The 15536-nt window shown below is 43.4% G+C and overlaps 1 protein-coding gene across 3 annotated transcripts in view; it reads right to left on the bottom strand.

The window, feature by feature from the left end:
- The window catches only part of SLC41A1 (solute carrier family 41 member 1), a 63833-nt gene that overhangs the window by 11521 nt on the left and 36776 nt on the right, over window positions 1–15536 (bottom strand). For all 3 annotated transcript variants that reach the window (XM_053247927.1, XM_053247926.1, XM_053247925.1), the window contains 4 exons: window positions 3951–4022; window positions 3384–3528; window positions 3148–3294; window positions 746–893 (listed from right to left, as the gene is read on the bottom strand). In XM_053247927.1, coding sequence (XP_053103902.1) covers window positions 746–893; window positions 3148–3294; window positions 3384–3528; window positions 3951–4022 — 512 coding nt within the window. The remainder of the gene's footprint in view (window positions 1–745; window positions 894–3147; window positions 3295–3383; window positions 3529–3950; window positions 4023–15536) is intronic.

Raw genomic sequence — 15536 nt, 5'->3', positions numbered from 1 at the left:
TGAAAACATTAGAATATAACTGAGGTGCAACCATTTGTAGCTTGTTTCTGAGGTAGAAAAGGGAAGAGTCAGAAGCCAGCCATTTAAAAAAGGTAGATTTCATTGGCTCTAAAACTAGACTTGTGTGAATAGCTGATGTGGTAGAAGCAGCAGCTTCAAAACTAATCTTTCTGCCTCTCCAGACCCAGAAAGTATAAATTCCTGTATGCCATTCTGACTTCCTTCCAAACAATTTTCTTTCTGAAGAGAAGCAGCAGCACACGGATTATAAGCCAAGCATGGGTTTAGGAGCATCATGCCAACTCCTGTGCAATATTGGGCAATTTCTTAACAATTTCATTTGACAGCTGTGAGCGACCACTTGTCCTGCCTTCGCTGCCATGCTATTTGGCTAAAGGAATGTGCCCCCTGCCCCCGTGCATTTGACCAGGGAACAGTTTAACTGGAGTTTGTAGATGCTCGAGTAACAAAGTACAAATATTAGTGTAAGGAAGAGAGTTTGTATTGGTCAAGCAGAGATCAAACAGATCTGAGCTCCAAAGTGCATGTTTACACAATCTTTGATCCTCTTGATACCCCTTGGAACAGTTTACTCCATTAAAAACATAAATCAGATTTAGGATAGAAATGCTTGCTTCAGTACTGTCTGCTTTATGAGCAGCAGAAATACCACATGGCTAAGCTTTTTCACAGGAGCCCCAAAAGGCATCTTCCCTGCGCGGGAAGCCACATGCACCCTTCCTACCTGCTAATAGCCATGGCTATGATGACTGGTTCCCAGCCAGAGTACAACACTTCTCGGGTTGCTGCATTCTTCTTGGCAATGATGATCCAAAGGGGCAGCAATGCGACAAAGAAAGCACACACCAAGGGATTCACGTAGGCTTTCTCCTCTGTAAGAGGAAACATCAAAGGATAACTATTGCAAATTAATGGACCTAAAGCAACAAGTCACAGGCAGACATGATATCCCAGTTTCACACACTGTAACTGTCTGAAAATTGCCCTTTGACAGCAAATCGTTTTAAAGCTTAAAAGAGAAAATGCACAGGTTATATGCTGACAGAACACTGGGTACCAATTAACAGTATTTAAAAAGGTCAGATCTCTATACTATGGATTCAAAAGTACTGTTCCAGTGAAACCATTCCCCGCAGTACACCTGGGCTGGATGATTCATGCCCTGTTGGTTCCTTCTCAGTCTGCATAGCTGACCAAGTTAATTGCATGGCCAGCATCAATTACATAGCTTGCAGAAGGATTCTGTTTTAAAAGAAGAGCAGACTTGGGCTACTCTCTGATGTGCGGCCTCTACTCAATTTTTTTTAATGAGTCTCAATGATTTAGCAATGCTACCCCATCATCTACAATACAAATTAAGGAGAATCACGCAGAGCAACCTGAACTCTTCTGCTTTTAAGAATGCATTTGTAGTAATAATTTAAAGGAGATGCGACCTTCTTGCTGCTAAGTTCACATGGATGCAGCAGCAGTTTTGGGCTGAGAGTTTTCTAATGGGCAGAAATGGGTTCAACAGGAGTCCATTCCTTTTCTCCCCTAGATTGCTTGAAAGAGGAAATGTTGACATTTCTAAAGAAGTATAACATCATCTGTCTTCCAGGTCAAGTATAGTAGGTGTCTTTAAAAAAGTGAAGATATTCCAGATTCTAGTACTCTATGCACAGGAAAATTAAGTTGCTACTACTTTTCTTCTTAGCATAGGAACAGGGCAGGGGGAAAGTAATTTCAAGTGCCTATGCAAACAGCACAGAACTATTTTCTTACTCAAGTTAGTGGGAGTAAACAACTGAGGTTTGAGATGGTATAATGCTGGCTCCCTGCAAATCCTGACCTACCAACTAGAAGCCAACAACACTTCCTCCCCATCCCTTCCATCATTACTGTTAAACATGGTTTAGAACAGGGGTTCTCAATTTACTTATTTTTAGCAAGTGTATCCGTTCTGTCACAAACCTTCAGCTCAGGTACCCCATAGAGATTTTGAGGGAGAGGGAGCAGGAGAACAACAGCCACTACTACGAATATTTATATACTGCTTTTCAACAAAAGTTCCCAAAGCAGTTTATATAGATATAACAAGCACACACATTACAGTTATGAGACAGGCTACCCCAGTCACTTGCTTACACACAAAGTGACTCATGAATACTCCCATTGAAATCAATAGGGCAAGTAAACTTATCCCATTAATTTCAATGACTGCTTATGAGTATCGTAGTGTGGAAGTGTGCCAGTGACTAGAATAGCCTGTCACCCTAGCTGCAACATTTACACGTGTGTGTGTGTGTGTGTGTGTGTGTGTGTGTGTGTGTGTATAAGTTTACTTGCCCTATTAATTTCAATGTGAGTATCCAGTGATAATTTTCTGGAGCCTGTCAGTCAGGCTGAGAGGCAGGCATGCTGAGCTTCAGCACATAGCCAGCCAATTGGGAGCAGAGGAAGAGGGTCTTTAGTCTCCTCCTTCCCTTTTTTGCAGTGGACACATTGCAGATAATGCATTGGCTTCAAGCCAGCAATATTCATATGGGGAACTAACTCCAACATGGGGACACAGGAGGGCTCAGAGTCCTTCAAGTACCCCTAGGGGTACTAATACCCCCTGTTGGGAACCCATGTTCACCAGTTTCAATCATGGTTCCCTTCTAAATCTGAATTTGAAACCACAGTCTTGAGGGAACCCAGTTAGTAGGAATCACATTTAGTTTGGCTGCACATGCCATTTTTAACATGATGGATAACCCTATCCATCCATCCAAACTTTCTCTGGAGAAGAGAACCCACATCAAGACTGGCTCTTGAGCAAAAATTGGGCTTCTTAGAGAGCCAGTGTTATGTTTGCACTAGACCAACACAGGTGAAAATGCACCTTAAGAATCAGATGGATGGGAATAGGTGGGGAAGAGAATCAATTTCTGCACCTTTCATTACTTCCCAATGACAGCTACACAATGCTTTTACCAGGGGATCCCAACCTTGTAGTCCAACAACCTCTGGAAACCAAACTCCCATTATCTCCAGCCACAATGGCCAAAGGATGGGCGCTGTGGTCCAGCAACATCTGGAGACCCAAATTTGGGAACCCCTAATTTTATAGAACAGAGAACCATGTAATTTTCTTTATCTTACTTAGTTCTATGTAGAGGCCCCAGCTGATCCCAGAAAGCAGAGCTAAGGTGATGAGGTCACCCAGACTGGCAGCAATAGGAGTAGCCACATTGTCAGGGTTGATGCCCATCTTTCTGGAGCCGAAGATCACACCGATCATGATCATGCCTAGATATTGGAAAAAAGCAAACAGTCTTGCTGCAAAGGCACTGCAGGCATCTCTCCCTGCCCTACCCCACAAAATATTTGCTTCTTACCCAGCACGAGGGAGGCTATGGAGGCTGTGGCTACGCTACTGGCACAGAGAAGAACAGCATGGTCAATGCTGAAGTGTCCATCTGGGATCCAGCCAAATATCACTGCAGCAATCGAAGCCAGAAAACCGACCACTGTTGCCTGAACCTAGAAGATGCAGCCGGGTGTTAGTGAAGTTCTCTTCAAACTTCCCATTCCCAGTCAGATGGTAGCATTCAGGAGGTTACTGAAATTCAGTGGCCATAGGTTATGGAATGCCCTGATCAAGGCTTGATGCTGCATCCCCACAGCTTGTGGTGCTAATCCAACTCTTTTCTCCTTGCCTGTCACCAATGGCAACTCAGATGGTTTTATGATATCAAAGAAAAGAGTCAGAAAAAGGATACCATTATAAAGATACCTTCTTTCAGATTGTAGCAAAGGTATTTAGCATCAGGATGCTTGGCATTCTTTAGGGCTGGAGTCATATAACTGATTCATCCAGAAAATGGACGCATTGTAGACAGTGAGGATAATGACCTCTGTTACAAATTTCCACACACACTCAGCTCAGCTTCCCCAGGACTCACCTGTATCAGAGCCATGTTCCCCGTTATCATCTGCCAGAGGTCTTTGGGAGTGTCCATTTGCCCAATATTAGCCTAGGGGGGAAAAATAAAATGATATCTCATCAATGAGCCCTGACCTATTTCCTCAGTTTTTAAAGAGCACTTGCACTGTGCTTATAGAAGCTGATGTTATAAAGTATGCATGTGAGGGACTGCTGGAAGCCTGCATGCAATTCCTCCACTGCACCTGCATTGTACAAGAGATCCTCACAATCCATTGTTAACTGCCCAGACACGAAAGTTTGGGGTAGTGTACAAATTTGATAATAAATAAATAAATAAATAAATAAATAAAATAATAAATAAATAAATAAATAAAAATAATAAAATAAAATAAAAATGATAAGATAAGATAAGATAATAAAATAAAATAAAAAAATAAAATAAAATAAAATAAAAATAAAAAATAAAATAAAATGAAATAAAAGCACGCTGTAAGGGTCAGTAACCAGTTTCTAACCTTCGAGAGTGTGGGAAGCACTCCCAGCTCTGATGGCTCTTGTGCAACAGTGCATGTGCAAGGGGACTAGGGGAACTGTGTGAGGGATCCTGGCACGTCCCTCACATGCATACTTTGTTAATCAGGATGCCAGCCACTGTGGTTAAGGAGTATAGAGGTTAAAGGGAAGGGAAGCTGGTAGATAGGTAGACCTTTACAAATCTAATTAGTGTTTTCAGGCACGCGTCCTCCCCATCACTTCCACCACTCCACATGCCCCAAAGCCTCTATAGAAGCTGGTTCAAAAAAGGCAAATAGAGGGCCCCAACTAAGAGCTACATTCTATGACAGCCTCTCCCTACACAGCAGGGCCATACCCGAGGCAGCAGTAACAACATTATGGGCAATAGTTGCTTGGACGCTAATACACCCTCTTATTTGCAGAGCACAAAGGACTCTGTGGCTCACTTTAAGGTAGAAAGCATGGCGCCAGTATACACCACAGATATCTAGTACTACTTTAGAGCTCAAAACTCATCAGCAAGAATTGAGTCCACTCCAGAAAATGCTGAGAAGAACTGCTGATGCACTAACTGAGCCCACCAGAACTATGGCCTGACATTTCTGGCATGCAGACAACTAGTCATGTTGACCCAACAGCGTGTGGAGAGGCTCAAGCTCTGATAAGGCAGAAGGTCAGTGTAATGACAGTCCAAACAGAGCACATGCCAGATGAAGACCCACTGAGTACAGGGAGATGTTGCAATACAGTGGAACCATCAGTTACTCATTGTGATGTTTTTAATGACATTTTTGCGGATAAAGTTTCTCATATTCAGGCCTAGCAACTGGATTCCAAGTTACTGCAGAGTCTACTGTGGAGATGTCCAGCAACTCCTCTTTAAAAAAACAACAACACATTTTATATCCCGCTTTTCCTCCAAGAAGCCCAGAGCGATGTAATACATACTTAAGTTTCTCCTCATAACAACCCTGTGAAGTCCTTCAACCTGTTCTCTTGACCCTTGCCCAACTTGGCTTATCTCATCTGATAATTATATTATATTATCAGAGAGGGTCTGGTAAATATTATAAATGCTTCTCTGAGGGAGGGCAGGATGCCTCCTTGTCTTAAGGAGGCTTTTAGACCACTTTTGAAGAAATCTGCACTGGATCCCTCGGAGTTCACTAATTATAGACCTCTTTCTAATTTTCCATGGTTGGGCAAGGTGATTGTCTGGAGCTGAGAGGCCATCACCCGCTCAGTTTTGGATGATGCAAATTATCTAGACACATTTCAAACTGGCTTTCGTGTGGGCTATGGGTTGAGACTGCCTTGGTCAGCCTGATGGATGATCACCAACTGGCTATCAACAGATGGAGTGTGACTCTGCTGATCCTTTTGGATCTCTCTCTGGAGCTTTCAATACCATCAGCCATGGTATCCTTCTGGACTGTCTGAGGGAGGTGGGATTAGGTGGCACTGTTTTACAGTGGTTCCACTCCTACCTCTCTGGTAGATTCCAGATGGTATCGCTTGGAGACTGTTCTGCTAAGCAAGAACTAAAGTGTGAAGTTCCACAAGGCTCCAGACTATCTCCAGTGCTTTTTAGCATCTACATGAAACTGCTGGGAGTGATCATCAGGAGGTTTGGTGCTGGGTCTTTGACACCCAGATCTACTTCTCAATGTCAACCTCATTAGGAAATGGCATGTCTTCCCTAAATGCCTGCCTAGAGGCAGTAATGGGCTGGATAAGGGATAACAAAGTGAAGTTTAATCCAAATAAGACAGAGGTACTGACTGTGGGGAGCCGAGACCCAGGTTTAGATTTGTCTGTTCTGGATGGGGTTACTCTCCCTGTGAAAGATCAGGTATGTAGCTTGTGAGTGCTCCTAGACCCAAGGGTCTCCCTGGTTTCTCAGGCTGAGGCAGTGGCCAGGAGTTCTTTTTATCAGCTTTGGCTGATATGTCAGCTATGTCCATTTCTTGAGGTGAATGACCTTAAAACCGTGGTATATGCTGGTATTCTCTAGGCTTGACTACTGTTATGTGCTCTACTTGGGGCTGCCTTAATACATAGTCCAGAAATGACAATTGGTACAGAATGCAGCAGCCAGATTGGTCTATGGGACCATACAAAGGGACCACATAAGACCGGTGTTAAAAGAACTGCACTGGCTGCTGCTATGTTTTCCGGGTGAAATACAAAGTGCTGGTTATTACCTATAAAGCCCTTAATGGCTTGGGTCCAGGCTATTTAAGAGAACATCTCCTTTGTCATGAACCCTGCCACCTATTACAATTTTCTGGAGAGGTCTGGTTACAGTTGCCACCAGCCCGTTTGGTAGTGACCCAGGACCAGGCTTTCTCTGTGGCTGCTCCAGGGCTTTGGAATATGCTCCCTGCTGAAATATGAGCATCTCTTTCTCTGTGTTTTCAGGAAGACCCTCAAAACTCTCCTGTTCTTGCAGGCTTTTAATTAGAATTATTTTTAAAATAAATTTTAATAATTTATTTTAATAACTGTTTTATGCTATTTTTATTGTGCCATGTATTTTAATCTGTTTTGACGTTTAAATATTTTAAATTTTGTACACCACCTAGAGATGTACATATCAGGTGGTATAAAAATATGATAAATAAAAATAAATAAATAAATACAGTGGGACTTGGATCAATTGGAAAAGTATCCCCCCAGTCCCACAGCACCTACTTTGCCTCTGGTTCCCAAGTCAAGGTTGAGCTTTACTTGCCTAGATTGGAGAAGAGACTCAAGCCAAGGTCAGCAGGATAGGCTGTCAGCTTCCTTAGCATACAGGTGTTCTAAGTAAATTCCTGGAGTGGCACCATAGGTACCTATTACACCTATACCAGATAACTTTTGATGCACATCTTTTGCTCAGGGGAAAAACATTCCACTCTTCTGACTGCAATAGTGGAATTTTCACAAGTTTCCCTCTTTGTAGGAAAGGACATACAAATGGGCAGAAGGGAAAATACAAAGCAGAGAACTAGGGACTAAGACATGAGAGATCACTGCACCCAGTTACTGAAGCTCCATCCAAGACTGAATTTTGCAGATACTGCTTAGATTTCAATGATGCCAGTAGGGTCATGAGGGCTAGAAGCATGCTTTTCAAAAACTCAAAATGAGAGGCTTACAACAACCAACCAAATTCCATACTATTAGACCACCACGCATCTAGAATGTAAGATAGCAGAATTCAGCCAGTCATGGATGTGAAATCCGAGATAGCCTCAGATATACAGCACTCCAATGAACTTTCTGACAGTTCTGGTGATATACAAAGACATAGACATATTTATGCAACTCTTCTTTTTTGCCTCCACGACTTAATAGTGCTGTGCTAAATGGGCAGATCACATTCCCCATTCCAGTCCATGAGGCAGCTTATGGTCAGCCCTGCAATCCCATGTTGTCTTCAAATCCTGAAGATGCACATTCACCAAACAAGGCCAGTCACTTTGGCCCGGAGCAAGGCAGTTTTGACGTTAACTGCACTCAAACTATTGAGGGAACAAAACAAAGAAGACTGCCAGCAGACACTGAAGGAACTACTTCAGAGAAAGAATAAAGCTATCCAGGCTGGAATCATACTCCCCCAGAATAAAGCATCCCATTCCCTCCACAGACTGCTAAAGGACAATAAGATCCCTTACTTCATGTGAAAGGGCAGGTAAACAGTTGACAAAACCAACACGTGAACTAGGCAATTACAGATATGGCCAGCAGACTATCTACTATTGAGGCAGCTGGTCAAAGTTCTTCTGCAAATTCATGACTTCCAACTATTTCCATGCTTTACATATTACATTTGTCCATGTACTACATGAACTGCTGCTTGGTCTCATTTGCCTTTCATGCCTTATTACACACACACAAGCACACGCGCACACACGCACACACCTCTTTTGTCAATAATGGAATCTGCAGCAAATTCAAGGGATTTAAAGTGACCCTAAATATGGCAAGTTCCACTGAGAATGGAACATAAGTCATTCAGTTCAAGCAGTGCTAATATTGTAGTTTGTTCTGTTGTGAATTTGGCTCAGAGGTTCCTTGCTCTCTTGTAATTGGGCTAGGGATCAACATAACCTCACTGTAGGCAATAGCAACTAACTTTTAATCCCCAGCAGAAGGGGAAAAAAACCCTCTTTTCTTAAAAGTGGAAAAGAAACTATTTTGGGCAGCTTAATGTGCAGCTAATGAGAAATTGTACTAAGCTTTCTTCCCACACAGCAAGCAAGTGACCAAGCCCCTGGAAGACTTTAAGAAGCCCTTCCTGAATTCCTCCCCACTGTGGGTGGGTGCCCTTTAAATCCCTTTCCTTGGGGGAAGTCCATGTGACTCCAACACACATGTACTCCAACTACAGGCCACAAGGAGGTGAATCTAATCCAAGAAAAAGTATCAAAAGTCAGGTCTGCCAACACAGCTGGGTTCTACTTCAAGTTCTGCCACAGAAGCCTGTTTTGAAAAGCAGGGACACATTTATCTTATCCAATTCCATGCAGTTTTACTAAGTGGGTGATTCATGAAGGGTGAGCCTTAACATGTCTCCCTGTACAGGTACCAGCTCTTCTTCCAATAGGTGTCTTCTCAGCCATAATAGTACAATGAGTGTTCATGTCATACCTAGTGCTGTCAGTGTGGTCTTCACATAGTTCATGAGTGATGGCCTAAAATATTGGCCACTGGTACCATGCAGGGAAACAAGGGCTTCCTGTTTAAGAATTCTGTATAATAAAAACATAAAATCTGAATGGAGATTGGCACATGCAAAGATCATGTGTATTTCACCATCTCTCTATACTGTATAGACATGCTGGAAAGCCAACGCCAATCAGGACTTCCAAGTGTATGTACCAGTAGAATGCCTTAACATGAGACAAGATAAGGATGCTGCATCACATGGCCAATGTGGGACAGGCAATTAATGGACACAAGCCACCATGAAGTTCTCAACAGTAAGAGGAGGGAATGCCATTTTGATTTTCTGCCTCAGCAACTATGTTGCCTTGGGCTAGCCATACATGCAGGGCAGGGTGGGGTGGGGGGGATGAACCTAATATGGTCATGTGCAACTAAATGACATGCAGGTTCCATGCTTCCTACTTAGAACAGAATTCCCTTTGTGACAGCTGTCTGTACCAAAAATCAGATTAGAATTGTTCATGTCTTTCAGATCCTGAGCTCCTGTTCCATGTTCTCTTATGATCTGCCATGTGAACCAAATGTGTCTCTCCTACTCAGCATTTTCTTTGAATGAGATCCCAACTCAGTCATAATAGTAGAATGAGTGTTCACGTCATACCTAGTGATGTCAGAGAGTGGTATCCAGATAGTTCAGGAGCGATGGCCTAAAATGTTGGCCACTGGTACCATGCAGGGGAACAAAGGCTCATTATGATTCTTGGCAAGCTCTGGGTCCTAGAGCTGGAAAAAGAGGTGCAGCTTCTTTATTATACTCTGCCTTATTTCCATTTTCTGAGCATTTGTAGATACATTAATAACTTTTAGCAAAGTTCATCTCAATATCTCAACTAATGTCACAAATGCTGTTGCATACTGAACAAGGTGTCAGGATAAATACAAGAACTCAATAGGTCAAACATTTGCTGCTAAATGAGCAAAGAGGCATCTTTTAAAAGTGGCAATCCTCTTTTATTTAGCAGGAGAGCACAACTGGACCAGTTTACACCCCAGCACAGCATCCCTCCAGTGGCTGCTGCTGGTTTCTACCTTGTATTTCTTTTAGACTGAATTGTTTTGGGACAGGGAACCATCTTTTTTTTTTTTTTTTTAAATGTAAACCACTTTGAGAACTTTTGTTGCTAAATGGATTACAAATATCCATAGTTGTAGTAGGCCAAATGACCTGGCAACCAAGTTAACAAGAGTGGCTGAATTTTTGAACCAGTCCAAATTCAGGAACACAGTACAGTTACAAAACATTGTTATACTTGTGATCACAGATCAAGCTCTGTTTGCCAAAGTCACAAATGTTGCCTGGAAGTGCAAATGAAGGCATGCCAACATCACCCTTTGAGGGGCATGTAGGATGGTAAAGCCTTTGTGACCTTTGCATGACTTTATCAACAAAGATTTTATAGGAGATTGTGCTTGGCAGGGGCTCTATATCAATTGTAGAATTTTTGTTATTAGCAAGTTCTGCAGTATGGTTGAATGTGGTGATAGCTCTGAGAAGCCTGAGACATATGCAAGTCTATTGCCCATTTCCCATCTCTAGAGACCTAAAGCTTGCCACACATCATAGGGGACCTACATCCCCCAAAGTGGTACTAACCAGCCCCCACCTCCCACTCATGGCCTTAGACTGTTTTCACAACTCTGCTACCTAACAGATGTTAGGGACTGACTCTGGAACTTTATACATGAACACTATGTAAGGGTAAAAAGTCAAGTCGATTTCAACTCCTGGTGACCACAGAGCCCTGTGGTTTTCTTTGATAGAATACAGAAGAGGTTTACCATTGCCTCCTCCCACGCAGTATGAGATGATGCCTTTCAGCATCTTCCTATATCGCTGCTGCCCGATATAGTAGCAGCAGGGATTTGAACCGGCAACCTTCTGCTTGTTAGTCAAGCATTTCCCTGCTGTGCCACTTAAGGTGGTCTGCACACTACAGTATGTACACTATACCATTTAAGGATGGATCAACACCTTCAAGAACTCTCTAAACAGCCTTTGACATGCCACTTCAAATGTGGTACTCCATTTTTGAAACAGGAATATAGTGACCTAGAACCACTTTGAACATACTCCTCAAGAAACATGCATAGGTGACTAAACCTTGGCAGAAGATGTGCCTTTATTCTGCCTTGAGGAACTGAGGAAAGCTCACAGCTGATCAAGCCACCTTAGTCCTCTTTTCAGGACTGCACTCAACTCTGCACACATGAGAATGACTGGAGTTACTAGACTACCAATATCAGCCTGAACTGCATGAGTTGCTACATTATATCTCCATACATCCCCAGGTAGCCCAGAAGAGTGATATTTGCTATTTCTCAAGCAGGGCCACTTTAGTTAAAAAAAAAAAAAAAAAAAAAGTAAAAAAAAAAAGCTTCAATGAGAACCATTCCTATTAGGCTTGAGCCTGAAACGTTTTGGAGGCCATTGTAAAGGCCTCCGAAATGTTTTGGGTTGGGGGGGGCGTGTTCGGCGCTGGCAGGGGTGGTACTTTAAGGGTGGGGGAGGGTGTACTCACCCCTCCCGCCGCATTTCCCCCACCGGAGCTCCGTTATCTTCAAGCCCCTCGGGGTGGCAGTGTTCCTCCCTGCCGCCCCGTTGCCCTCATAGGCCGGAAGTGACCTGGAAGTAGCAATTGCGCTTGCGCCCGTTGCATGCGCGCACGGGGCTGTCTGCCACGCACACGCGATCACTACTTCTGGCCGATGAGGGCAACGGGGCGGCAGGGAGGAATGCTGCTGCCCCGAGGGGCTTGAAAATAATGGAGCGCCGGCGGGGGAAATGCGGTGGGAGGGGTGAGTACACCCTCACCCGCCCTTAAAGTACCACCCCCGCCAGCACCAAATAACTTTCGGGCACATCTCTAATTTCTAACTGTGCAGACCTCTGTGTAATGCTACACTTTTCCCAGCACCGGGTAGTGGGGAGACTAAGTGAAACAGGTTCCTCTCAATCCCCAGTGCCATTTTGGAAGGTCCATATGATGCTCTGGGAAGTGTAGTCTTTCAAAGTGCATTTCCCTTTTCTGTGAGGAAAGTACTGAGTAGGGATGTGCACAAATTGATTTTTTTGATTCAATCTGTGCCCCAAACAAATCACCCCTGATTTGTTTTGTGTCTAAATCTACCCCTAGAATCGATTTGTATTTGTTTCAATTCGATTTGGGTTCTGACCGATTTTAATCACTTAAAGTCCTAGGGGCACCAAATTTGGGTGGTGGGTAGGTCCCCAAATTTCATAGGCAGTGGGACATTTTGTTGATTTTTAATGATTTTTTTAAAGTTTTTCCTGTTTTTGAACATTTCTGCCATAGGAAACAATGGGGATTCAAAATTGCCATATCCTAACCCTAACACGGATCCCCAGCTTTCATTTTTTTTAAAAAGCTAAGCTCTAGCCCTTGTAGAAGTGGAGTTATGGAGCAAAATGTGCAGTCATTTTTCAAGTGTTTGGATTCTTTGGTGTCTTAATAACTTTTCCTCATAAAGAATCCCTATGAGGATTCATTATATGTCTTCGTTTCTTCTGTTCATTTTGACTATCATTGGACAGTGCCAAATGTCAACTGCCATGTGTCAACTACACCACCACCCCACACACGTACTGGAGTATTCAGTTTATTTTTTAGGTATTTTTGAAGTGTTTAGAGTCTTTGGTGTGTAATCAATCCTCATAGGGATTCATTATGAGGATAGGTTATTAGACGCCAAAGAGCCTAAATACTTTTAAAAAATCCTAGAACATAAACAGAGTAGTACCTCACTTCCTTGCAGGTGGGAGTGGGGTGTAGTTGGCACATGGCAGTTGACAGTTGGCACTGTCAAAAAGACAGTCAAAATGAATAGAAGAAATGAAGGTGTGTAATGAATCCTCATAGGGATTCATTGAGGGAATGTTATTATACACCAAAGAATCCAAACACTTGAAAAATATTGACCATACATTTTGCTCCATAACTCCACTTCTACAAGGACTATAGCTTAGCTTTTTGCTTTTTTTTTTTTTAAATGAAAGCTGGGAATTTGGGGGAATTAACAGGAGGGATCTGAATCTCAATTTGATTTGGACCTGAATCTAGCCAATGGATCACAGGGGTGATTTGTTTGTTCTCCAAATCACCCAAATCAGCTAGACTGGGGTACAAATCAATTTGTATCCAAATCAATTTGCACATCCCTAGTGTTGAGAAGGACTATACTTCCCAGCACTCCATGTGCACCTTCTAAGATGGCACTGGGGATGGAGTGGGCTCTGTTTCTCTTAAAGGACCCTACCACCACAGAACAAAGAACAGCACTGGACAGTGGGAGCAACTGTCTCCACAAGACACCAGAGGGATTGTGCAGCACACTCTGCTTCAGTCAAAACTTGGTAGGCCTAAGTAGCAACTAGTCACAGAGCTGCACTTAAGGTCCATGGGAGCCACCATGGTCTTGTAGGCCTTGCAATGAACACTGACCTAGAATGATATAAAATGGCTAGGTAAGGGAGAACCACCACTGGATCAACTGTGATGAGAGAATACCAAGATGCCAAGTCTGTACTATGGGAAGAGCAGGAGAGCCACAAAAGCACATATAAAAAGGTTTCCCCAACCTAGAGGGTGGTTCACCTGTCAATTGCATTTGTTACTGTACAAAAGGAAAAGAGGCAGACTGAAACCCCCACCACTAAAGCAAGCTAACTTCTGTACCAATTAATTCAGTTCAGTGCTCATCAGATGGCACTACTAGACCCAGATGCTTTAAGCAAACCTGCTCTCAACAAGCAAGAGCCTGCCAGAGAGACAGGAGGAGGGTGGGAAACAAAAAACTTTCCACACAGCAAGGGGGAGTCTGATTTCCCTGCCAAGCTTCTCTTGCTGCCAGCACCACTAGGTTCTGCTGGAATGCAGCAGGGGCTTAAGTGGGACTGCTGTGACTCAAGTCCCGTGGAAGCACAGTTCAGCGCACAGCTACCAGACATCATACTCAAGGTCAGGGAAGGGAGTGCTGTGCTACAGCATTCGTGCAAGATGCAGAAGATCCAAATCCTTGGGAAGGGTTTTTTTTACAGCCAATTCAAATGCTACTGTCTGTTTCTTCTACAAGGAAGCAGCAGCGTGAAAAGAGAGTGCTGTCATCCATTTCCCAGAGGACACTCATTGACCTGCACCACACTTGTTGAACTGTGTCCCCAATCCCATAGCTTCACATGCCTGGGATGAAGTCCCCAGGCACTGAATCCCTGCAGCCCCGGCAGGATCATGGACATATGCTATTTCACTTCAGAATCTAGACTCTTATACTAAAGCAGGAATAGGAATAAGCAGGAACTTTGTCCAACTGCTGTTGAACTACAACTCCCAACATCATCAGCCACAATTTATTGTGGTTGATGACAGTGTTCTCCATAACAGGGATTCCCAGATGATGTTGACTACAACTCTCATCATCCCCAGCCAAAGATCATTGCAGCTGGGTATGATGGGAGCTGCTGTCAACAGCACTGGGGAATCCCTGTTACAGGGAACACTGGCTGGGGAAGATGGGAACGGCAGTTCAGCAACAGCTCGAGTGCCAAAGGTTGCCTACCCCTGTAATAAAAGATAGGCATCAGTAGAAGCAAGTGTTAGAGGTTGCTGATTTTTACCCACAATAGGTAAAACAGCAGAGCACTAAGGAATGAGCACACACTCCAGTTACAGAGTAGGTAGCAGAGGATGGTTTGGATATTGCAGCTATTTAAAGAAAACACATGGAGATCCTTGTATGACTAGACACTAAATATTTATTGGTTAAATACACTTAGATAGGAAAGACCTATCTCTAATCTAAAGGACTACATAGTGGATAGGTAAGGAGAGAGAGAGAGAGAGATGTTTCCATCTGCTCTCTAGGAGGAAAGGAAGGACTGTGACTCAGCACGGGAAGTGCTGCAGAATCAGTTCAGGGGTCATAGAGTAGGGACAGATAGGGAGACCCTGACTCACTGTCTCTACTCCCAATGCCCCTAGTGGTCATTAGGACAGTTGGTGCAAAAGGTCGATACACTGGAAGTTCATCTCCAACAGCAAGTTCTTGAAATCCCCAATGGTAGAACAACTCCCTGAAAAACCAAAACCTTACTGCATCTCTACATTGCTCCATCTTTAAGGCAATGTCAGTGGTGGTCTGTATCTCTATAAGTCAGAACATCTTAAGGACTACAGGAGTGAAAGTACAATTGGACCAAGCAGTTGCAAAGCCGAAAGAGAGAGAAAACCTTAAGCTATAAGAAGCAAGGGGGAAAGTACAGGAGAGAAAGTATCTCAGGGAAGCTAGTGAAGCCATTGGTTCCCTCATTGACCCTGGTTAGAATTTCAGCTGTGCAAAGGAGGCTGATCTTCCT

This window comes from Hemicordylus capensis, chromosome 4 (genome assembly GCF_027244095.1).
Source record: "Hemicordylus capensis ecotype Gifberg chromosome 4, rHemCap1.1.pri, whole genome shotgun sequence".
In the NCBI taxonomy this organism is placed as follows: Eukaryota; Metazoa; Chordata; class Lepidosauria; order Squamata; family Cordylidae; genus Hemicordylus; species Hemicordylus capensis.
The sequence above is the reverse complement of the archived record's forward strand: the minus strand, read 5'-3'. Positions and strand labels throughout refer to the sequence as shown.